The sequence below is a fragment of the Sorex fumeus genome, unplaced genomic scaffold (genome assembly GCF_029834395.1).
Source record: "Sorex fumeus unplaced genomic scaffold, SorFum_2.1 ptg000061l, whole genome shotgun sequence".
NCBI classification, from domain to species: domain Eukaryota; kingdom Metazoa; phylum Chordata; class Mammalia; order Eulipotyphla; family Soricidae; genus Sorex; species Sorex fumeus.
In genome coordinates this window covers 33,486,026-33,512,762 of record NW_026606118.1, presented here as the reverse complement: position 1 = coordinate 33,512,762, position 26,737 = coordinate 33,486,026, and the positions used below count along the sequence as shown (strand labels likewise).

Sequence of the window (26,737 nt, the reverse complement as noted above, 5' to 3'; positions counted from 1 at the left end):
CTACCTAATACCTTTCTCTTACAGACAAAAATACCGAGGATCAGCAAGTTCTTTACTTTAATATCAGAAAGCTAACTAGCAACAAAGTCAGCAATAAGCACATTCACAAAAAACAGGCTTTCAAAGTGAATTCATCACTTTGGGCTCTGAAGTAGTAATAAAGATCACCCATGTAGCTAGACAATCCCTAAAGTTTCTGTGAAGTAGGTAAAACCTAAGAGAAAGTAGGAAAAAACTTTGTAACACTGAGCATCTAAATCAGCCTTCTTCAAAATGGGTCTTTCACTCAACGCTTACATATTGGTGATTACTATAGTCTGTGTGGTGAGCTACACCATTGAGGTTTGTATAAATATACTTTGTGACTGTTCTCAATAAAATTGTCTAATAATACATTTTTCAGTATGTATCAGATCAGTAAGAGACACATGCCTATAAATTGCTTGTCTGCAGTAATAAAATTAGTAAAAGTTATCCTCCTTTAAAACTCAGAACGGTTAACCTTTTAGAAAGATACTTTAATCTTTTCTAGCTTTCAATGTGAAGTCATTTAGTGAACAATGCTGAATACAAAAAGTCTGATAAGAACGGTTGCTATTCTTAATTTTATGTGTCAGATACTGTGTCAAGTGCTAATCTTTTTTAAATTTAGATAATTCCATAAGGAAGGTTTCATTTTATCCAAAAGACAAAATGGAGCTGGGGTAATTGATGATTTTTCTAAGGCTATATAACTAAAGGGTTGGCAATTTGAGAAAAGAATTAAAACCTTTCCCATAGAAACAGAGAATCCAATTACTATATCCAGTTTACTACTTTTGTGTTGGGACATTAATTATTTATGGTGAAAAAAAGGAGTTTTGGGCCTGGATGTTTAAAATTTTTCTCTGTAGTATAAAAACCATCAACTCTTTCAAATATAGTAGAAATGTAACTTGTAAATGGATGAACTAGTTTAGTTTAGATGTAAGAAAAATTTCCTTAGTACCACAAAACAAAAAAAACAAAAAGTGTGATAACCCACTTTCTAACAGTCTATCCAATCAATAATATTGACAATAATGATATGACATATGTACTATGAAAATGGTATTTCAATTGACTAAAGAGTACAAATTAAAATTTAAATGTAGAGTAAAGTTGTATATTTGGTAAAGTTTCAGTAAGGTTATTTTTAAATAAGAAAACTTTAAGAAGTAAAATTTTAATATAAATTACCAAATATTTTACTTTCTACATCCTTCTCATTCAACTGCAAGTGCAATGTATTATCATCTAACAATACAAATATCTTGTCATGGAATTAGAAAATTTTTTCAAGAACAAAAATGCTATCAATAAACTGGAATCAAGTAAACTGGAAACAGTTATTAATAATTTTTATCAAAATCTTATCTTTCTCATAGAGGAAATTATTTAACTCCCCTAATTTATAATTTTAGAAATTACTGCCTTATTGTTTCATAATTTTAAATATTAGCCTTAGTAATGGAGTAATTAAAATTACAATTAGATTATAATTAATATTTTAAATTTTAGTCATCCCAATAAAATATATTGACTGAATTACTGATGTTTTTATCATCAGTTTTACATTTATTAGAACTATTAAATGTTCGGAGAGCCCGGCAAGCTACCGAGACTATTCGATATGCCAGACACAGTAACAACAAAGTCTCCAATGGAGACATTACTGGGCCCGCTCGAGCAAATCGATGATCAACAGGAGGGCCTTTACTTTACTATTAAATGTTGAGCAATATTATCAATGTCTAAATTTTCCCCAGAGAAGACTATTTTTATGTTATCCTATTTAAGTTCTTTATGAGTAAAGGATGATTTATTGGAAAGCTATTTCAAGAGTTGAATAAACAGCTCAGGACTCTGTTCTATAAGAGATATTCTGTATTTATTAAAAGATTATTGCTATGAACCCACTGTTCTTAAATTTTAAAAAATTGTATGATTACTTCTTTGACATGCTGCCTCACCTGAAATCTCTTCTTGCTCAGAGTATACAGAACACTCATCTTTTACTAGACCTCCAAACACAGAAAATGAATCTCCAGTCTTTCAAGTCACTGAGATGTTTTGTAATAGCCAGTGAAATGAGCAATGCGATCCCCAATGAGGCTAAATCTAAGCATACTCGTGGATGTCCACATATCTGAAAATTCCTATGATATGACTGTGATAGCAAAGTCAGCTAAAAATTCTTGGATTTGCAAAGTAAATGTCTGACAGAGTCAAAACACATGCTGCCTCCCTTTAAGTATAGGTAATAGTTTTTGTTCTGCTTAGCTTAAGTGTTAGCACTATGAAAAGAATAAAAATGCATTAATATAATGCTCAAGAACTTTACATCCAATCAGTTGTCATTAGCTAAAAAGTCAATCAAGGAGTTATTTTGTGAAACATTTATTTCATGTTCCTGAGTTTATAGCTTTATATTTGTTTCTTAATGTAGATTTCAATTTAATTTACTGAAACTTATGTGCATATGGAACACTGTATATATAAATACAAAAATCTATTTTCTGAGATTTCCTTGATTAAAAGAATGACTTAGGAATTGCATTAAGTTATAGGAAAGACTAGATTTTGCATTTTCTTCTCATATGCAAAAATGCTAAATAACATGTAGAGAGCAAATGACTCATTTACTATCCGATTATTGATAATGCTTGCTGCAAAAATTATTCCATGAATATTTAAGATCACCTATTAATTAAATAAACATTAAATAAACCTGCCTCTCTTGCCTACATAGTAAAGAATCATTCTGGAAACATAAGGCTTACCTGTGTCACCGAATAAGCATATGAGAATTTAACAAATTTAAGTCACTATACAGAATATGCTTCTTGTTATGATCTCTGAGAAAATACACACAAGCTAGTAGGGGAAATGTTGTTAATCATCACCTTTCACAATTGAGAAAATCAGAGCTTACAGATTTCCCAGACAAATTTACCTGAGATCATACAGCTAGTCACTCCGCAGTTGAACCCATATATTTCCCTATTAGTTCTAGAATCTAGACATTTATTCTTTCTCATAGCCACAATGCTTCATTACATACTCTGACACAAAGTTAGCAATGTCTTGTGTGCTAAATGCTTACAGCAATTTGTACTTACTACCTAATCAAATCCTATTGTCTCTTGGGCATTTGTCTTGTCTTTTCCAATATCTCTACAGAATCTTTGAGAGTAGAGATACCTTCAGTTTCTGGAAGTGCCAAAGAATTCCTAACATAGAACTGAGGATCTGCTAGCTTTTACAGTTATTAGCTTATTCACTTCTTAAAAGCTAAAAATTTGAGAGATTTCAGGGGGTAGGGGGAGGCAGCAAATAAGGATGGGAAGGAATTACAGAGCATAGGCAAATTTATTTAATGTATTACTTTTGTAATTTCCAGACTATAAAATTTAAAAATACAACTATTCATTTTAAAAATCTAGTATTTTAGCATATAGTTACAATTTTCTTGTATTTCTATTAAACACTGGAGGGTGGCCATAGTGATAGTACAGACAAAGTGGGGCACTAGCTTCGCCCAGGGCTAACCTGGGTTCGATTCCCAGCATCTCATATAGTCTCCAAGCCCATGAGGAGTGATTCCTGAGTTCATAGCCAGTAGTAGTAGTAACCTTAGAGCACAACTGGGCATGGGTTCCCCATCACAAAAAAATAAAAAACCAAAAAACACTGTAATGATACTTTTACATGTATTGTTTTCAATGAATAGTATATTCTCAAGCAATGTTGGTAGAGAATATAATCTTCTAGAATACAATTTATTACATAAATTACTGTTTTATATTAGAATTCCAACCATAGAAGAGTTATCTAAGAAATAACTAAAGGTTTTCAGATGCATTCCAAGACTTCCCCCTTAAATGCAACATTAGAGAAAAAAAATACTAGTATAATCCATGCTTTCTCTCTAAATCAGTGACTATTAATAGAGTGTAAGGTGAGGTAAGCCAGTTCTTAGTTCTCTAAATAGTTTTTATATAATCGAACATAATTCTTTTTTATCTTCTTAGTTGTAAGAACAATAATTTTTCTCCATTTATACAAATGAAGTTTAGTCTGTAAAACACATACCTTTATTACATGATGCTTTTCCTGGAACACAGGAATCTTAAACATTTGGCACCAATATGTTGTACCTTTGTTTGGAACAGGGACCTGTCTTAATAAAAAGGGGAAGAACACAAAGTCACATTCTCTTGCATTAGTGTGACATTAAACATAATCATGCAAGTATAAGCTCACTCCGATAATCATAACAAAGTGAAAGACTTACGTCCTGATTTATCAGGTCAAAGTATGATGTGGCTGTAGAGAACATGTTGGCTTTCTTAGGATTCAGTAACCGAAGACTCTTGGTGCCACGATTGGAATCATGATACTTAGGACCAGCTTCTCCCACATCCTCCTGGTGGTAGGCCCAGATCACTTTGACAGTACTCTCCTGGTGAGCAGACATGGGCATCATTATCTCTCATGAGAGCACTTCCCTTACCACTGAGTTGAGTTTAAATAACTCTATTTAAAATAGGATACAGAAGTGAAGAAAAGAGAATAATAATGTGGCATGCTCAAAATAGTCTCTAATATTAACAGCATAAAGTTGACTAAGTCATAAAATATTCACACTGTTGGGTTTCTTCCTCTCAACAGATGAGACTTTGTATTCCAAAATTAAGTGAAGGAGATTTGACTTAGTAGTTAACCTGTCATGCACATAATATCAGAACATCCTTGCCACATTAAAACTCCAAATAGCAACTAGTGATTAACAAGCAAATATTCATGTTAAATCACAGGTATATTGGAAAATTAAAATCTGCTTCATTATTTAATTTTAGGGAAATTAAATAGAGTTGAAATGTAAATTACTTTGCATGTCAAGACTTTTTACTTTTGCAGTAAAATTTTTCCCAGGCACTATTCCAGTCACAGGTAAGGATCTACAGAAAACACAAATACAGAGGAACTTTTGATCTGGATTTGTTTATTATCTGAGAATCTATATATAGTCATTTTATGAATCCTGGGGATTTCCGAGGGCCTGGGGTATCCCAACTAGGGAAAGTACTGTCAGGTGAAATGGTTTTCATTGAGTAACCAAGACAGATTGCCAAAAGGATGGTGGAGCAAGGGGAAGAATTTGGTGGTGTGAAAGAAAAATTTTAACTCCCACAGATAAAGATGTTTTTGTCAGATCTTTATAATAAGAACTTTGAAAATAAATAATAAAGCAAAAGGTATTTATTTTAAATGTTATAGTGTTTCTTAATAAGTCAAATGACTATAATTATTATTCCAATTAAAATATAATTGCACTATATGTTACATAAAGTGATCCATGCCTTGGCATGTGTTTTTTTTCTTTTTTTATATTTTATGTTGACTGTTAATCAAAAATGCTTCAGATTTTTAAATTCCCTTTTTTAAAAGCTCTAACTTACCAAACAAAAAAAGGTATTTTTATTGATCACAAATAAAATTGACAGAAAAAAATTCACAGGAATTTTCAAAGTATCCCATGAATGAAATGCTCTCTAAATTTTTATCTTAAAAATCATTAAGATATTAATCTTCATAGTGCTTGGTAAGAAATGTTACATATTTGATTCCCGGAACCACCAAAATATTCTGTATAACATGTTAGTGGTCAGCTTTAACTTGCCCACAAGTCATCTTGAGTTCAGAAATTAACAAAGAAAAATCAATTGTAGATCAGATGAATTATATCCTAATATTTAGAATCATGAGAAACCATTCCTTCCTATCTTATTACTGTCTGTTTTCAAACATTATAGAAATGCTAAAAGCCTTTCAAACTTAAGATTCACACAAAAATTGCCTTTAATGAAATCTACAGTCTTAGACTATCTCTTGACTCTCAAGGACAACTGAAAGCATTCCAAAAATAACTATGTGATTTTGTTGTTAAAGGGCAACAAAGGGATATTTGTTCATTTCACTTTATAAAGTATTTTACAACTGTACATGCATAACTTATACACACATTCACCAAGATTCCTTACCGTTATACTCCTATCATTTATGTCACATGTATGTAGTTCTCTGGTAAATTCAATTATTGTATGTGTGTTGTTTTCCATGGCATATTCTAGGTGGTAATCTTGTTGAGCGTCTTTTTTCAATTCCCTATTTTCATTTGTAAAATAATCCTGTAGAAAATATCAAAAAGAGAGAGAGAGAGAGAGAATCAGACAACCTCAATACTAGTGAGAATAACAATGGACAAAGGAAACAGAATCTGAGAACATCCCTACAAAACAAAGTTTACCAAAGATGGAGTTTACCAAATGTAGGGGGTAGGTCGAGCAAGGGATAGGAAGAAGAGATAGAAAGGCACCTTGGGAAAATGAAGAGAAGCGGAAGCGATCACTCTGGTGGAGAATATGATGTTGAAATGTTGTATACATGAAACCCTATCATAAACAGTATGTTGTAAATTATGGTGCCTCAAAGTAAAATTTCTAAAAAATTTTTTTCAACTACTCCAAGTACTTATACGACTTATAGGACCTTTTAAAACTTGGGAAGTGGGAAGGGGTGAGGAATGGGAATTTATAAGAACATGTTAGGGACATAGTTTCCTAGAAACTAGTATTTCATTTTAAACTTCTGGTCCTTCAGAAAATGGCAGTACTTTATAATATCACAGAATAGGTAAAGATGGAGAGAATAAACACTTCAGATCAATGAGGATTTTGATCTTTCCTTCATTATGCAAATGCAAAGGGGAAAGAGAAACTTCAATGCTGTAAAGTTACTGAACCCAAAACGAAGTAGTTCATGGAGAGACCAGACCTACTCCAAGGCCAGCACTGTTCCAAGGTAAGCACTGTTTCCACATATTACACTGGTCACCTTCACCATTCCCCAAAGCAAAATAGAGTCATTGATAACAGTTGTTTTGGTATGAGCTTTAAAGACACATGCTTATAAAATAAAGTGCAATAGTAAATACGGAAATATATTAAAGTAGTTGGATTATGAGATATTAAAAAGCTAAAGAAACAGTGACAAAAAATACAAAGACAGTCTACAGAATGGGAAAGGATATTCGCCAACTACACATCTGATAAGGGGTTAATTTCAAGGATATACAAAGTACTGGTTCAACTCCACAAAAAGAAAACATTCAACCCCATCAAAAAATGGGGAGATGAAGTGAATAGAAACTTTCACAAAGAAGAAATTCGAATGGCTAAAAGGCACATGAGAAAATGCTCCACATAATTAATCATCAGGGAGATACAGATCAAAACCACAATGAGATATCACTTCACACCACAGAGACTGGCCCATGTCCACAAGAACAAAAGCAACCGGTGCTGGCGCAGATGTGGTGAGAAAGGGACACTCCTTCACTATTGGTGGAAATGCCAACTGGTTCAGCCCTTTTGGAAAACAGTATGGACGATTCTCAAAAAATTAGAAATTGAGCTCCCATTTGACCCAGCAATACCACCCCTGGGAATATTTCCCAGAGAGGCAAAAAAGTATAGCCGAAGTGACATCTGCAATTTTCTGTTTATTGCAGCACTCTTTACAATAGCCAGAATCTGGAAAAAACCTGAGTGCCCAAGAACAGATGATTGGTTAAAGAAACTTTGGTACATTTACACAATGGAGTACTATGTAGATGTTAGAAAAGATGAAGTCACGAAATTTACATACAAGTGGTACTACATGGATAGTATCATATTAAGCGAAATGACTCAGAAAGAAAGGGATAGACATAGGAAGTTTGCATTCATCTGGGGAACATAAAGTAACAAAATAGGAGACTAACACCCAAGAATGGCCGAGATTAGTACCAGGAATTTTACTCCATGGCTTGGAGGCCAACCACACATACTAGGGGAAAAGGGAGCTCAGATAAAGAAGGGAACACCAAATGAAGGTGTTGGGAGGATCCTCCCAGGATGGGAGAAGCATGCGGAAAGTAGACTATAGACTAAACATGATTGTCACCCATTGCCTCTTTTGCAAACCAAAACACCCAATAAGAGAGAGAGAACAAAAAGGAATGCCCTGCCACAGAGGCAGGGTGGAATGGGGGGAAGGGGGGTGGAAGGGATACTGGGATCTGTGGTGGTGGGAAATGGGCACCGGTGGAGGGATGGGTATTTGAGCATTGTATAAGTGAAATCCAAGCACAAAAATGTGTAAGTCTGCAACTGTACTTCATGATGTCTCACTATTAAAAAAAATTTAATAAAAAATAAATAAAAAGCTAAAGAAGTTTTGTTTCTGTGAATCAGTTATAATTTTTATACTGCAAGTAGGGTGTTTGCCTTGCACGCAACTGACCTGGGTTCAGTTCCTCCATCCCTCTCAGAGAGCCCTGCAAGCTACTGAGAGTATCCCGCCCACACAGCAGGGCCTGGCAAGCTCCCTGTGGCATATTTGAAATGCCAAAACCAGTAATAACAAGTCTCACAATGGAGGCATTACTGGTGCCCGCTCAAGCAAATTGATGAACACTGGGAGGACAGTGCTACAGTGCTACATACTTATTCAATGGGTTACACTTGGTGATCCTTGGGATGCAGACATAAGCTGTAGCATAGCAAAGGCTTTAAAATTGACTAAAATAGGATCTGGCCCCCAACTCAACCCCTAAATAGATTTCAGGATTTAGCACTGTAGCACTGTCCTCCCGTTGTTCATCTATTTGCTCAAGCAGGCCCAGTAACGTCTCCATCGAGAGACTTGTTACTGTGTTTGGCATGTCAAATATGCCATGAGTATCTTGCCAGGCTTTGCCGTGCAGGCGAGATACTCTCGGTAGCTTGCCGGTCTCTCTAAGAAGGTCGAAGGAATCGAACTCAGCTCAGCAGGGCCAGCTGTATGCAAGGCAAACGCCCTACCACTGTGCTATTGCTCCAGCCCCAGATTTCAGGATAGTAAATCAAATTTTGTAAGGTTTAGTTCTAATATTAGTAAAAAGGGTATAATACCTATTTTATTGATTTTGAAAGATAAGTAAAGTTGTATATTGAAGTAACACACTTATCACAGCATGGCCAATGCTCATTTTTTCCCAGTTTTTATTATATAGTTGTTTTCCTTCCCAAAATGCTTCCTGTGCCTTTTATCATTTGGTGTTATGAAACTCGAGATGTTAATCTTTCATCACTTACAGAAACACAAAATCTGCTTAAATTATCCTGACTTTTGGGTAGATAATGATTTTTTTTTAATTAACATGAGTTGATTAGAATGTACTGGCTAAAACATTCTACACTTGATCTACGCCAAAAGTCCAAGAAGTGATAAACATTCTGATAGAAATTTTTATTATTAATTAATTTTTTTTAATAGTGAGACATCATGAGGTACAGTTGCAGACTTACACATTTTTGTGCTTGGGTTTCAATTATACAATGATCAAACACCCATCCCTCCACCAGTGTGCATTTCCCACCACCGCGGATCCCAGTATCCCTTCCACTCCCCGGCCTCATCCCACCCTGCCTCTGTGGCAGGGCATTTCCCTCTCTTTCCTTTTGAGTGCTGTGGTTTGCAAAAGAAGCATTGAGTGGCAATCATGTTTGGTCGATAGTCTACTTTCAGCATGCTCTCACATCAATGGGCGGATCCTCCCAACACCCTTTATTTGGTGTTCCCTACTCTTTCTGAGCTCCCTTTTCCCCTAACATGTGTGGTTGTCCTCTGGGTCATTGAATAAAATTCCTGGTACTAATCTCTGCCATACTTGGGTGTTAGTTTCCTATTTTGTTACTTTACGTTCCCCAGATGAATGCAAACTTCCTATGTCTATCCCTTTCTTTCTGAGTCATTTCGCTTAACATGATACTTACCATGTAGTACCACTTGTATGTAAATTTCATGACTTTGTCTTTTCTAACAGCTTCACAGTACTCCATTGTGTAAATGTACCAAAGTTTCTTTAACCAATCATCTGTTCTCTGGCACTCAGGTTTTTTCCAGATTCTGGCTATTGTAAAGAGTGCTGCAATAAGCAGACAATTGCAGATGTCACTTCGGCTATACTTTTTTGCCTCTCTGGGATATATTCCCAGGAGTGGTATTGCTGGGTCAAATGGGAGCTCAATTTCTAATTTTTTGAGAATCATCCATACTGTTTTCCAAAAGGGCTGAACCAGTCAGCATTTCCACCAACAGTCCGCACCAGCACCGGTTGCTTTTGTTCTTGTGGATATGGGCCAGTCTCTGTGGTGTGAGGTGATACCTCATTGTGGTTTTGATCTGCATCTCCCTGATGATTAATGATGTGGAACATTTTCTCATGTGTCTTTTAGCCATTTGGATTTCCTCTTTGTCAAAGTTTCTATTCATTTCATCTCCCCATTTTTTGATGGGGTTGAATGTTTTCTTTTTGTGGAGTTGAACCAGTATTTTGTATATCCTTGAAATTAACCCCTTATCAGATGTGTAGTTGGCGAATATCCTTTCCCATTCTGTAGATTGTATTTTGGTCACTGTTTCTTTTGAGGTGCAGAAGCTTCTTAGTTTAAGATAGTCCCATTTGTCTATCTCTGTTTTCACTTGCTTGGCCAGCGGTGTGACATCTTTGAAGACACTATTAGCTTCTATGTCATGAAGGGTTTTGCCAACATTTTCCTCAATGTATCTTATAGATTCCGGTCTGATGTTGAGGTCTTTAATCCAGTTAGATCTTACTTTTGTACATGGAGTTAGGCAGAGATCTGAGTCCATTTTTTTTGCATGTAGCCATCCAGTTTTGCCAGCATAATTTGTTAAAGAGGCTTTCCCTGCTTCACTTCACTTTTCTTGCCCCCTTATAGAAGATTAGATGTTCGTATGCTTGGGGGGGGGGACGTCAGTATATTCAACCCCGTTCCATTGGTCTACAGCTCTGCCTTTGTTCCAGTACCATGCTGTTTTAATTATTACTGCCTTGTAGTAGAGTTTGAAGTTAGGGAGGTTGATTCCTCCCATTTTCTTTTTCCCAAGAATTGCTTTAGCTCTTCGTGGGGGCTTATTGTTCCATATAAATTTCAGGAGTGTTTGCTCCAATTCTTTGAAGAATGTCATGGGTATCCTAATAGGAATTGCGTTGAATTTATACAGTGCTTTGGGAAGTATTGCCATTTTGACAATGTTAATTCTCCCGATCCATGAACAGGGAATATTTTTCCATTTTCTCGTATCCTCTTTTATTTCCTGAAGTAGAGTTTTGTAGTTTTCTTTGTATAGGTCCTTTACTTCCTTAGTTAAGGTGATTACTAGGTACTTAATTTTCTGGGGCACAGTTGTGAATGGGATTGTTTTCTTCATGTCTTTTTCTTCTCTTTCACTATTTGCATATAGGAAAGCCATGGACTTTTGGGTATTGATTTTATAGCCTGCCACTTTACTATACAAGCCTATTGTTTCTAGAAGTTTCTTGATAGAGGTTTTAGGGTTTTCTAAGTATAGTATCATATCATCTGCGAATAGTGAGAGCTTGATTTCTTCCTTTCCTACCTGGATGCCCCTAATATCCTTTTCTTGCCTAATCGCTATTGCAAGTACTTCCAGTACTATATTGAACAGCGGTGGAGGGAGTGGACATCCTTGTCTCGTCCCTGATCTTAGAGGGAAGGCTCTCAGTTTTTCGCCATTGAGGACGATGCTTGCTGTAGGCGTGTGGTAGATGGCTTTAACTATATTGAGAAAAGTCCCCTCTATCCCCATTTTGGCTAGAGTTTTCATCATAAATGGGTGCTGGATCTTGCTCAAATGCTTTCTCTGCATCTATTGATATGATCATATGATTTTTATCTTTTCTTTTGTTGATATGGTGGATTATGTTGATTGATTTCCTAGTGTTAAACCAGCCTTGCATCCCCGGGATGAATCCTACTTGGTCGTGGTGTATGATCTTTTTGATGAGTAGTTGAATTCTATTTGCTAGTATTTTGTTGAGAATCTTCATATCCGTGTTCATCAGGGATATTGGCCTGTAGTTTTCTTTTCTCGTGGTAGGTATCTTTGTTTCCTTTTGGTATTAGAGAGATATGGGCTTCATAGAAACTGTTTGGGAGAGTTTCCGTTTTTTCAATTTCCTGAAAGAGCTTGAGAAGGACTGGCAGCAGGTCCTCTTTAAATGTTTGGAAAAATTCACTATTGAATCCATCTGGGCTCGGGCTTTTGTTTTTGGGAAGGCTTTTGATTGCAGTTTCTATTTCGTTGATGTTAATAGGTCTATTCAGATACTCCAGGTCTTCTTGATTCAGCTTTGGGAGATTACAGGAGTCCAGGAATTTGTCCATTTCTTCTAGGTTCTCTTGTTTCGTGGCATACAGACTTTCAAAGTAGTCTCTGATGATCTTTTGGATTTCTTTGGTTTCTGTTGTGATATCCCCCTTCTCATTTCTGATTCGGTTTATTAGGGTTCTCTCTCTCTGTTTCTTTGTGAGTGTTGCGAGTGGTTTATCTAACTGATAGAAATTTTTAACATTAAAATTACATTTATGTTCAATCATTGTATGACTGAAACTCAATCATGAAAGCTGTTTAACTATATTTCACAGTGACTCAATAAAAAAAAAACTACATTTCACTTCCACAGACACAGCATGCTGACTCACTCACATAACCCTGCTCAACCGATTATGACTAAATGTTAGAGGAAATACAAGCCAAGGAGCTAAAATTCATGGACATGCTGTGTCTCCATCCTCCATCCCACCCCAGAGAACTCAGAGGAGCTTTAGAGATGAGAGCCAGCTGAGCCCCTGCCCTATAGAAGTCCTAGCTGTCACATCACTGCAGCCACACCAATGGCTCAACTGCACCACTTCACTAATGTGCTTAGTAAATCCTTAAACAAGGATTGATAACTCCATTGTGAAATATAACAATTTTATCATATTTTCTTTTACTGGAGTTTTTTTTATAATTTCTTTAGGAATTTAGTTGCAACAAGCAATATAAAATAAATTATTGTGTGCCTGCATGGGGCACTCAATGTGGAATATTGGTATATGGGAACAGTGGTGAAATGAAGGTCACTTTGGTGGTGGGATTGGTGTTCGAACATCAAAAGCCCATAACAACTGTATTATGAACAACTTTGTAAACCATGGTGTTTCAATTTATTTAAAAAAGAAAAAAGGGAAGAAAAAAAACTGGAGACATTAGTAGTGGGACATATACACTGGTAAAGGGACAGGTTTTGGAATGTTGTATGACTGAGACCCAATCATGAACAACTTTGTATCTCATGGTAAAGAATTCAAATTTTAAAAATTCAATTGGATAATTAAAAAGAACACAAAAATAAATAAATAAAATTACATTTGAAGAAATTATTGCTATGCTTGTCAAAGAAAATACAAAGTATAAGAAAACATCATTAAGCTGTCCAAAAATGTTCCAATTCAATGAATAACATTTTTCTTTGAGTGCCTTTTTATGTTAGTTATGAAGTTTGTGAATTGGATAGTAATATTACAAGATCTGATATTGTTCAAATCCAAAATTATTGGTGAGGCATTGAGCCTAACATTTTTTTGGTTCAGTAATAGTTAAATGTGTTGAGTAGATATTGGGTAAAAAGTCCAGTAAGAATGTCAAAATAAAACAATTTTACTATGTAGAAGTGAAGACACTAAAGCACAAATTTTATCATAATAATACATGTTGTGTAGTAAAGCCCATATTCAGTTACATACTGTCTGCCTCCAGGTGATAGCTTTTTTTACTGTACACAGTAGTAACACCTAGTGGAAAGGTATGGGCTTATTTATACTTTTTGTCTATAGGATACTTGTACATCAAAATTTTTACCTTAAATTTTATTATTTCTAATACTGAATTTGGGAATTATCAGAAATTTATCTTGTAAACAATTAAAAATGTGGAATAAATTCAGACAAAATATTCCTCTGATGCATGGAATTTTCCCAGTTTTGATCATATATGTTTTCAACCAGCTTTTAGACTTAGATAAACTGTGCCTTTATCCTTTATCCTGAGCTCACATTTTAGGACATGATTCAAGAAATCAGAGTGTTTTTCAAACAAAAAGAAAACTATATAAAATGCAACCAGTTCAAAGAGTAGAATAATTATCCTACTCTTGTAAATATGTTTCAAAAACCGTTAGTCCCACAGAATATTCAGCTAACTTGCCAATTTTCCACTGTTTATTTCCACTCACCAACCAAGTCCTCTTAGCCATTCCACCATTCTTTTCAGAAAACTTAAGTGAAAAAATGACAGAGGCTTCATTCAGATCTGTCTGAAAATCCTCTTGAACTCAACTCTAAAGTGTCTTTTGCTTGTTTGCTTTTGTTTTGAGGTCACAACCAAAGGTGATCAGCAGAATGGCTGATCCCAGCTCTGTGCTCAAGGAAGCGTGCAGTACCAGGGCTATTACTGGGCCTCCTGCATTGCAAAGCACAACTCCAGTCTCTTAAACCACCTCTCTTATGTAAACAGCCACAGGTTCAATGTTAGAAGAAGCTGCCAACTGTATCAAAGTTGTAAACTCCTGTAAAATTGTGACTATCTAAATGAAATTTATACCCTCATTCTGTTAAGAGGAAAGATAGATGGATTAGTAAAAACTAAAATAGAAGGGTGAAATAGCTGAATTACCACTTTAACTACATTATAATTTTTCTCACTGTTTCAAATTTGGGGGCTATTATGAAATATCTTTGGATATGAACACAGTATATCTTAGCTACCCAGATTATTATTAGGAGCATGTTTACATCTTTTAGGCCCTCACTAATGCCTGAAAATCCACACTCATCTCTTGATAATTCCTAGAATACAAACAAGACAATTTTAAACCATCTCTATGCAAAATGCCAACATTTTCCCACCTCAACTTCTAACAAGACTCACCTTATTGGCAGTATTTTAGTTATATTCTAGAGCTCATGTTTTATTTTGTTCTATACTAATATCCACTTATAGGATCATAAAAACTAATCTAAGAGGGAATAAAGAGAACAAAGAATAAATGGGATGAGTTGAAAAGAAACTTGAATGAAAAAACTCTGTTAAAATAAATCATACAATGTGAAAAGATTGGGTGCCAAGGAAAGAGCTCAAGAGTTGAATATATATTTCACGTGCCAGAGCCCAAGTTCAAACTCTCACATGGCTGACCCAGGTTTGATCTCTGGTACACCATATGGTCACCCGAGCCTACCAGAATTGATCCCTGGACACAGTGCCAGGAGTAAGCCCTGAAGTAATCCCTGAACAAAAAGCCAGAAGTAAACCCTAAGTACAGTCACACAACACACACACACACACACACACACACACACACACACACACACAAATCTGTCCAGATTATCTGTCCATCTCTGATGGTTTGACTTTAATTGATATTTACTAATTAAGGACATCAAAGTCTTTCCTTGCCAGACTGCAAAAAATATCGAATGGGAGTGACTCAGGAGCACAGTGATAGGTGTAACCTGATAAACCTAAGCTCCTTGTGGCAAGGGCACTGTAGCACTGTAGCACTGACCTCCCATTGTTCATGGATTTGCTCCAGCAGGCCCAGTAACGTCTTCATCTGAGACTTGTTGTTACTGTGTTTGGCATATCAAATACGTCATGGGTAGCTTGCCAGGCTTTGCTGTGCAGGCAAGATAGTCTTGGTAGCTTGCAGGGCTCTCCCAGAGGGGTGGAGGAATCTCACCCAGCTCAGCCGGGCTGGCCGCATGCAAGGCAAACTCCCTATCGCTGTGCTATCACTCCAGCAAAAAATATCATCCCTTGAAATCACATCTATTCCAAGAGTTTCCAATCATCATCTTTTTAAGCCATCTAAACGTTTATTGGTTACTTTCACTTAGAATTTTTTTGGCATTTCATTGTAGTATATCCAAAATTGCATTCACCCTCTACCTATAAGACAAGTTTTCCTGATTTTTTTTAGCCCTACTGCCATTATTCCAGCCACAAAAATTCAAAACCGAGCGATAGCACAGCGGTAGGGCGTTTGCCTTGCACGCAGCCAACATGGCCGACCCGAGTTCGATTCCTCCATCCCTCTCGGAGAGCCCGGCAAGCTACCAAGAGTATTCGATATGCCAGACACAGTAACAACAAAGTCTCCAATGGAGACGTTACTGGGCCCGCTCGAGCAAATCGATGATCAACGGGAGGGCCTCTAATTTCCAGAGATATCCCTGCTACAATCAGTTTATCACTTGGAGTATGGATGGGACCTTGTGGGAACTACCTATTACTATAACGCCATTGCAATGTCTGTCTCAATTCTAATGCTAACATATGCATATTTCTGTCAGGTTCTTCCCTGAAATCATTTTTTTTCTTGGCTTTTTGGGTCACACCCGGAGAGTAACCAAGGGTTACTCTTGGCTCTGCACTCAGAAATCACTCCTGGCAGTGCTCAGGGGATCATATGGAATGCCAGGGACGGAACTTGGGTTAGCCACATGCCAGGCAAATGCCCTACTCTCTTTACTATTGCTCTGGCCCCCTGCAATCATTTTCAATGTGTCATTACATTTGGTTCAAACATATAGTACTAAATTCTGTAATCTAGATTGAAGTTTCTCTAAAATTTAGTCAAATTTCACTGGTTTTTCAAATTAATTTTATTACATGGTTTTTATTATTCATAATTCTATCCAAAACTCTGCCTTTCTTAAGTTCTTTGCTTGTGTTCACATTCTTTATCTTCATACACCCTATTCTCTTGCTCACATTGAGATAGTCTCTCCACATTCTCCATCCACTGAAATATTTCCTTTTCTCCCATTTTGTCTTAATGAAATTTTCTTTGATCATTACAGCTGGAAATGGTCATTCTCTCTCTGTATTCTTATACACCTATTTGCATTCCAATTTAGTAGGCAATATATCCTAAGCATACAGTTTTATCTTCTCAACCATGTTGTACTTGACTAAAAAGACACCTAGTCTTGTTAATCGAGTTGTAAATCATTATTTACATTGTAAATGGAACAAAAGAGAACACAAAATATAACTTTACCACTTGCTCTCAATTATATTTACATATGGTTAAGATCTGGTGTGGAATGTGTTTTACCAGATGCTAATATGGGTTTGGATCTGCATGATCTGCCATGTAGATACATCTGGCATTGAAATCTGGGAACACTGTTATGACCTTTCAACCCTTAAATGGACATGAATCTTACAAAACTGACATTAGCAGTGAGAAAAAAAAATATGCATACAAAAACTCTTTGAAATCCTTTTTGATTATGAGGTCATTGATCACCTATTTTAAAGAAAATATAGTGTAAAATAAGATCTCGGTAGTAAAGATTCTAAAAGTGTGTTATTAGCACTTTCTTTTTCACTAAATCTAAATGAGCAGATAATTTTGAAAACAAAAGAATTATCACCCACTATTCACACATACTTTTCACATACATATTTTTACACATATTAAAAAAATACCCTACTTCAGCGAGTAGGGCATTTGCCTTGCACACAGTCAACATGGCCGACCCAGGTTTGATTCCCAGCATCCCATATGGTCCCCTGAGCATTGCCAGGAGTAATTCCTGAGTGCATGAGCCAGGAATAACCCCTGAGCATCACCGGGTGTGACCCAAAAAGCAAAAAAAAAAAAGTATGCTTGATAAGTTTAAAGAATTCCTGGCAATGTAATTATTATTATTCAATTGACAAAAAAGCAGAAGTCAATGTACTATATATCATTCTCTAGGAAAAGCATTAGGGAATAAAATTGGCAAGAAAACACCAACTAATTGAATAATAAATATTGCTCAGAACTTTATATTTACTAAAACCATACCATTGTGTACTTATAAATGATTTTAGGAAACTTTCCAGAGCATTTTTACTAGAAAATGTTCATCTTTAGAATTAGAATGGCACCTTCACTTCCTATTCTCATTCCATGTAGTAAATGGAGTCAAATGCAGCTCATTGAACATCTGTTCTGAAGGCATCTCTCTCAGTCATCTTTATCTAGATCTTGATATTCCAGAAATTTTATGTTTGTTTTTGGCCACATCCAGAGATGTTCAGTGGTTATTTATGGCTCTGTATTCAGGAATTAGTCCTGGCAGTGCTTGGGGGACCATATGGATACAGGGAACTGAACCTTAGTGTATATATATATATATATATTAAAAAAAAACATAGCATGGCGCTAATACCCCAAGGATAGTAGAAACAGGGAACAGGAGGATGTTCACGGTTGGAGGCTTGCCACAATTTGGAGGTGGGGGCAGTTCGAATAGAGAAGAGACCACTATGACAATGGTAGTTGGAAATGATCACTCTGGACAAGAATTGAATGATGAAAGTAGGTAAAGGGATATACATGAAAACCTCTCAGTACCTGTATTGAAAACCTTAATGCTCAGCAGTAGAGAGAGACACTGAGAGACAGAGACAGAGATAGAGACAGAGAGAGATACAGAAAGAGAAAGAAGATAAGGTGGTGAGGAGATGGAAACTGGGGATTTTGGTGGTATTAAATGTCCACTAGTGAAGGGACAAGTGTTGGAACACTGTATAATGGAAGCCCAAGCATAAACAACTTTGTAACTGTGTATATCACTGTAGTTCAATTAAGTAACAAAAGTAGGGGCCAGGCAGACCAGTGGGTATGGAATTTACCCTGCACAGGGTTGACCAGGATTCTACCCCTGCATCCCATATGGTCCCCTGAGCACCACCAGGAGTGATTCCTGAATGCAAAGTCAGGAGTAAGCCCTGAGCACTGCCATGCCCCCTCCCCCAAAATAAGAAAAATATATAAATATAAATTATGTATATATGCTGAAGGCAGAAGCCATTTTTTTAATACTTACTCAGCTTAATGTGTTATAAAGTGAATGTGTAGTAATGCTACCTCTCACAATAGCTTTATGTGGATTTCAATCCCATCTTAACTCAAATACCTGTATTAAGATCAGTTTCATGTCATTCGTAACTAAGGTATTGCTTTTTTCATTTAATTCAGGGTTCTATGTTAATCATGTTTTTAGCCTGCTTTTACTTTCTAAAAGATAAGCTATTATCTGTTGTCCATGAAAATCTGAGTTGACAATTAGGTCCCAGCAATAAAGTTCATCAACCATTAGTTCATAAAAATATCACTCCTGAAACATGTACTCACATTTCTCAAAGGATTCTTTTTCTTTTCAATACTTTATGTTTGGGAAAAAAATTAAATCTATCGCTGAGTATTCAAAATGCTGTGTAGCAACAGTCAAGTAAATCAACATCAGCATAAATTGGCATTTTCATTTAGCGTGATAAGCAGAGAGTACTAGCTGCCACTTTCAAACTAAGATAACATACCCCAGAAAGCTAGCTTTGCTAATCTGCAAGATTGCTAAGAACCACCACCCCCCATGCTAAAAACATGATTACACAGATGTTAAATTGTCTCTCATTGTCAGCTCCCTCTCCCCCTCATCTCGAATAAAATCTTTGCAACAGAAAAGAGCTTTGACTGGTGCTGCATTACACTGAATGAAGTGAAAAACTCTTATGGGTGTAATAAAAGATATGAATAGACTCATTTCAGCCTAGAGAATCTAATGTAAGCACAGCTGCAGGGGGAACCTTGAGAAAAACGTTACCATCTGTCATCATTTTCTTCAACAGGTGCTTGTAATTTTTCTTCTTTTTCTAAATCTCAAAAGCCTTGCCACTTCAAACATTTCTGTTGTAACACCAATTTCTATAATAAGTGTTATGATGGTTTAATAATATTGATGGTTAAAGTGTTAAAGAGTCTTAAACCCTACAAAAATAAATACATATATATGTATAAACAAGCCATATGAACATAATCTCCAGATTCAATATGGCATCATTTTAATAAGTATTTCTTCACTAATTCTTAGATATCTAAGCAGAATGTCAAAATAGAAAAAGCCTTCTAGAAATTACTTCAGCTAGCACTGAAACTTTTTGTTTTATAATAAATTGTGAATAGAATGGAAAAACATGAACCCTGTAGCCTATGTTGCAATGAGAGGTCCACCTTTCCAGTGTGTCTGATCTTCTAAAAATATACAACCTCAATTTTATTTTTTTTTGTTCTATTTGGGGGCCAAACTAGTGATACTCAGGAATCATTTCTGGCTCTGTGCTCAGGGATCACTCCTGGTGGTGCTCAAGGGACCATATGCAGTGCTGGGGATCAAACAAGAATCACTGCATGCAAGGTGAGCACTTTACCACGTGTACTATCTCTCTGATCCCATAATCTCAGTTTTCTTTCACAATCATCTCAATGTAATTGTCATATAAAATAATCTAATGCATTGCCATAATTATAGAATTACCAGAGATAAAGTACAAAATTAAAACAATTATCTGACAATAAATTCCATTAGAAACAGTAATTTTAGATCTTAGGGGACAAAGTGATCAGCTACTGGCAAGTAGCTGACCTGAGTTCAATCCTAGGCATACATACAGTCCCCCAAGCCCACCAGGAGAGATCCCTGATGCAGAGCCAGGAAGAAGCACTAGGTGTGGCCCAAAGAAACAAACAAAAAAAAAATTTAGATCTAACCGTTGAAAGAGTATTTTTACTTTTGTCTTACATCATCTTAATTTTTAAAACGATGCCTTTCTTAACTGTTCATGAGTAGTTAATACAAGGAAATCATTTTAAGAAACTTCCTCCATCCTCCCTCCTTCTTTTCTTTCATTCTCCCTTCCTTTCTCTCTTCCTTTCCTTCCTTCCTTCCTCGTCTCCCCTTCCTTCTTTCCCTCTTTCATTCCTTCCTTCCTCTTACTTCCTTTCATTTAACCCTACTTCCCCTCCTTCCCGCTTTTTTCTTTCCTCCTTCCCTGCTGGCTCTTCCTTTTCTTATGCTTCTTCTCTTTCATTTCTCTCCTTTTCTTTCCTTCTTCCCTTGTATGGCTGTTCCCTTCCTCCTTCTGTTGTCTTCCCTTCATTCTTCATTTCTTTTACCCTTCATTCTTTCCAATCCTTCCTTTCTTCCAATCATCCAAACTGTATTTCACTGACTGCTGTTTCACGGACTCCACAACAGGCTATTTTCACTTGGGGCACCCCAGATTGGGGCGGGTGAGAGCCCTCCCCACCCCAAGGGACCCAGTCCCAGCAGCCGACCTCCACTACCCAACCACTGCCATGCTCCAGGCCACTTTCCGGATGCACAGGCCAAACCTCACACACGAATAAAGTTCCATGGAACCCAGAAAATGCAGAACGTTGTGACCTTGTACCCCGGACTCAACAGGACCCGAAACAGAGATTCTCTGCCTGCTTCTCCCAGTCTTCAGTGACTCATGGATCATAACCATAAGCCACCTCCTGCCGGCACCAGATAATCTCCTCATCGGCCACCCTCCAGAACTCATGGCTGCTCTTCCCAGATGGGAGTATAAAATGAGACCCCCACAACCAGGCCACTGGACTTCGCGCCAGGCTGTTTTCACTTGGGGCGCCCCAAAGTGGGGCGGGTAAGAACCCTGCCCACCACAAGGGACCCAGCCCTGGCAACTGACCTCCACTACCCAACTGCCACCATGCTCCAGGCCGTTTTCCAGACCATGTGGCTGCGAAACTTAAGATATCATAAGACACTTCCTACCCATTTTCCATAATTATCACATCATGAATGATGGGGTTCAGACAGTAGGGAACAAATCATAGAGAGAAATATATAAATATATGCTTCTCGGAGAGCCCGGCAAGATACCAAGAGTATCCTGCTCACATGGGCAGGGCCTGGCAAGCTTCCCGTGGCATATTCAATATGCCAAAACCAGTAAAGACAACAGGTCTCATTCCCCTGACCCTGAAAGAGCCTCCAATTGTTGGGAAAAGACGAATAAGAAGAGACTGCTAAAATCTCAGGGTTGAGAGGAATAGAGACATTACTGGTGCCCAACTTGAGTAAATTGACTAACAACGGGATAACAGTGATACAGTGACAGTGATACTGTTCTTCAGTCACTCTTGTAGGACCAAGAGCACATGACTGAACACAGAGTTGACAAAGTGTCAAATATAGTGGCATGTTGTTCAATGTAAAGAGAGCAGGCATTTTTTTCATAAAAAATATAATCAGATTTGTTCAGATAATAATGTTTATAAAGATATAAAAATATAAAATAAATATTATAAAATAAAATATAAAATAAATATTTATAAAATAAATATTATGGAAAGATTTAAAAAGAAATCTTCAGGTTAAGTGAAAAGAAATGTTACCATTCTCAGCAATCATGTCCAGACCCAAAAGCTGCCACCTAGATAAAAAAGCTACTCCAGCCTTACCTTCCCAACAAAAATACTGAATGTCCTGAACAAACACGATGCCCCCATACTATCTGTATGCAAACCAAAATGCACAAAAGGTGAGAGAGAAAGAAGAAAAGTACCTGCTATAGAGGCAGGCTGGGGACGGGTTGGGGATGGGGTGGGAGGGAAACGGAGGACACTAGTGATAGGAAATGTACACTGGTAAAGTGTTGGGTGTTGGATCATTGTACGACTGGAACCCAATTATGAACAGCTTTGTAATGGTCTATCTCACAGATATTCAACAAAAAAAAATTTTTTTTTTGCTTTTTTTGGGTCACACCCGGCAATGCACAGGAGTTACTCCTGGTTCATGCACTCAGGAATCACTCCTGGCGGTGCTCGGGAGACCATATGGGATGCTGGGAATCAAACCCAGGTCGGCTGCGTGCAAGGCAAACACCCTACCCGCTGTGCTATTGCTCCAGCCCCAACAAAAAACATTTTAAGAAAAAAAATCATCGTTTATTTTAATAATAGCACTGTAGGTGGTAACACTGTCCTCCCATTGTTCATCAATTTGCTCAAGCAGGCATCAGTAACATCTCACAACAAATTGTGAGACTTGTTGTTACTATTTTTGTCATATCAAGTACATCACAGGTAGCTTGCCAGGCTTTGCTGTGCGGATGAGATACTCTCGGTAGCTTCCCGGACTCTCCAAGAGGGGCAGAGGAATCAAACCCGAGTCAGCTCTGAGCAAGGCAATGCCCTACCCGCTGTGCTATCGCTCCAACACAGTTTTAATTTTAATAATACTTTCTGAGAAATAAACTATAGTTAGGAGCAATTCATTAAAGATGTGCTGGATTCAGAAATTCAGAAGAGGCAGCAGCTATTGCAAAGTACCCAGTGGGACTAAGTTTATTTAATCTGATGAAATAAATAGCAGTCAAAGAAGCTGAACATTAGTGCCCAAGGAAATGAGGGGGCATGAGGAGAAATGATTTCAACTGACTCAGAGAAAGCCCATAACATGGTGGTTCCTTATAGGTTACTGTATTTTACACTATGCTTATACAAAAGTCATTTGATTATTAAGTAATAAATGACATTCTGCTTGACATGAAGATATGTGTTTCTGAGAAAGAAAGCAAGAGTGAGAGCAAGAATGAGAGAGAGTGAGAGAGAGATCAAGCTACTATGCAGAAAAGAAGAGAAACAGGAAAGAGCAGTGATCAGAAGATATTTCAGTAATCTTAGAAGTCCAAATTTGATGAGAGGCAATAAAATTGAAGGAAAGTGGACAGGTTTTAGATTTAGTTTGGAGGAAAGTAGTCAATAGAACTTAAAGAAAGGTTTTATATGGGTGTGAAGAGATGAGAAGAAAAAAGAATAATTCCTAATTATTTTTTCAGTGTATTTCCAAATTATTTCCAAAGTATTTTTCAAATTATTTTCCAAATATTTAATTTTTTCCCAACTCTCTTTTTTAATATTTTTTAATTGAATCCCAGTGAGACACACAGTTACAACTTTGTTCATGATTGGGTTCAGTCATGTAATGTTCCAACATCCATGCCCCTCCCCCACCCCACTTGTGTCTATGGCAGGCACTTTTCTCCTTTCTCTCTCAGAGAGAGATTTCTGATTTTTGACTGGAGCTACTAAAGGTAATATTTACTGAGATTGGAAAGGCAGGAAAAGAAGCATGCTGTGGGAGAATAAGGGGAAGTTTGTAATGCTTCAATATTCAATTAGGCTGGGAAGATCAGAGGCTAAGAACATGTATACTGGATCTCCAAGTCTAGATATGGGGTTGAGAACTTTGGGGCCTTCTCAGAATGGGGTGGATTGATTCCCTATTTCTTCCTGAAGGCACAGCCACCCATAGCTATACCTGACAATCTCTGACACACAAACACTACAGCTCCGCAACTGAACTTCATCAAACTGTCAAGCCACCGATCCGATCTATAGCTCCTGGACCACACAGTGGTCTTCTGAGTATAAAAAGAGAAGTCAAAAGACATTATTTTCTCCACCTGTTCCCCCTGGCGGCTCAGGGTGCGCCATCCTCCAGAGGCCATTGGGCAGCCAGGTAGGGGCCTGTGGCACTGCCTGTGGGCACCCCTGTGAAGGGGGTGGAGCCAGCCCTTTCCTCCCCTGCCCCAACAAGACTCTGAGTCACCGCCCACAAATGGGCCCTCTGGCTACTCAACAAGCTACTTAAGCCATGATCCCAGAGACTCAGAAACAAATCCCTCCAGATTTAATTATTAAGATTTCAGAATTCCAAAATTGAAATTGCGTGGCCACGGACATCATATGCTATTCATAACCGTAATAGAAAACAAATTGTCTAATGTTGCCTTTTCCGGGTTGGAGCAATAGCACATCGGGTAGGGCGTTTGCCCTGCACGCAGCCAACATGGCCGACCCGAGTTCGATTCCTCCGCCCCTCTCGGAGAGCCCGGCAAGCTACCGAGAGTATCTCGCCCGCACGGCAGAGCCTGGCAAGCTCCCCGTGACGTATTCGATATGCCAAACACAGTAACAACCAAGTCTCACGATGGAGACGTTACTGGGCCCGCTTGAGTAAATCGATGAACAACGGGAGAACTGTGACCATGACCGTTGCCTTTTCAGCAGATCTGAGTATTGGGGTAAAATCCCAATTAATAATGTTGGATCTGGTGTCGAAATATTGAATGTAATCAAAGTAGAGGGAGAGCGGTGTGGAAATCATCTGCCACACAGGTAGGGAGAAGGTGTGTGTAACTGCTCTCACAGTGATTCAATAAATAAATTTATTTTTTTAAAAAAGACATTATTTTCTCTTCCCTTATTTTTCATATATATGTATATATGTATATATATAGACACATATTTATGTGTGTGTATCTGTGTGTGTCTGTGTATATCTGTGTGTGTGTTTGTGTGTGTAACTTTTCTTTTATAATCAAAAGACTGCTGTGCGGTCCAGGAGCTATAGACCTAGAACAATTTTATGACTTGACAGTACATACCTATATATTAAAAGAAACATTGGCTGAAAGTGAAAGAGTTTGCCAAGGGCCACATAACGAGTAAACAGTACGCAGAGCTGGGATTCATACCTAGTCTAAGATCTCCTGTTCTTAACTGCTCAGCAGTTATTTAGTAGATATTTCTTGAGGACCTGCCAAGCACAGGCAGGTACCCTAGGAAATGCGGCAACACTCAGTCATTAACTTGCAAATGGACTGCCTATAGCCTAATAAAATACTAATTAACCACAACACATTAATATTTTTTCTTCTCCTTCTGCAAGGAAATCTTCAGGGCATTTCACTACTTATGCATAACCTTAGAGAATGGAGGGAGTAAGGGGTAAAAAGGATTATTTTATCAAGTAGAAATGATCTAATGAAAAAATATGAGTACATTTTATTATAGTTATTTATAATAAAAAATAGGGTAGAAAACTTTTCTTGTTTTAAATAAAGGATGAAAATTTTCAGAATATCTGAAAGTTCATTTGCTAATTTTTTTCAGTCCTTATGACCTGATGTAACTTGAAAATGTTAAGCTTTTCCATGAGTAAATATGCTTCTTGCTCAGAAATTCTGCAACTTGTACCAAATGGTAAAAGGTATCTAAGGCTAGTAGGAGAGAGATTTATCTAGATTTTACCAAGTGATAAAAGTCATCTAGGGCTAGTAGGAGAGAGATTTATCTATATTTTACCAAACGATAAAAGGTATCTAGGGCTGAGTAGGAGAGAGATTTCTGGTGCAGCATTTTTAAACTATACTTCTAATTCAGTTCAACTGCTGCTCTGATTTCTGCATGTAAATTCACAAAAATATTTATAGCTATCAACGACTTCTTTAAACTCATCTCAGAAACATTTCCATTCCAGGAAAACCCACTTTATTTTTTATTTTTACCAAACAATCTTAAACATTCAAGCATACACTAGCTCTTGCTTCAAGCTTCAAATGGTCACTCTGAATGGCTGGGGAAACTCCATGCTCTTTCTGGAATTTTCCAAACTTCTGTAGATTGACCATAAAGTCACATGATTCCTATCAAAGAGTCTAACCACACGAAGTCAAACTTCTCTGTACATAAGTTTAACCATGAAACTTAAAAAATATATACAAATCTCCATGTCCACACCCTAGAGATTGTAATTTAACTGGAATGGAGTAAGGAAGAATTTGTCCAGTTTTGAATTTTTAAAAGATTTCCCCCAAGTGATTGCAACAGGAAGAGAAATATAAGGGCTTTTGGCATAGTTTTCGGTTCTGTGCTCTCTACCTGCTCATCATTGGACTGTAATGTTATTCCATGTTTACTTCACCCAAATGGTTCCCATGTCCAAAGTATGAGGATGTCCTAACTTCTACATGGTTTCATACATCATGAATTTCCCACTGTGTGAGCGTTTCAGTGTAAGACTTT

The 26,737-nt window shown here is 37.2% G+C and overlaps 1 protein-coding gene across 1 annotated transcript in view; it reads right to left on the bottom strand.

Annotated features, from left to right (window-relative positions):
* MOXD1 (monooxygenase DBH like 1) overlaps nt 1-26,737 on the bottom strand; it is an 86,746-nt gene that overhangs the window by 51,197 nt on the left and 8,812 nt on the right. The window contains exons 2-4 of the mRNA XM_056126365.1: nt 6,066-6,212; nt 4,316-4,483; nt 4,114-4,197 (exon numbers count right to left, since the gene is read on the bottom strand). Coding sequence (XP_055982340.1) covers nt 4,114-4,197; nt 4,316-4,483; nt 6,066-6,212 — 399 coding nt within the window. The remainder of the gene's footprint in view (nt 1-4,113; nt 4,198-4,315; nt 4,484-6,065; nt 6,213-26,737) is intronic.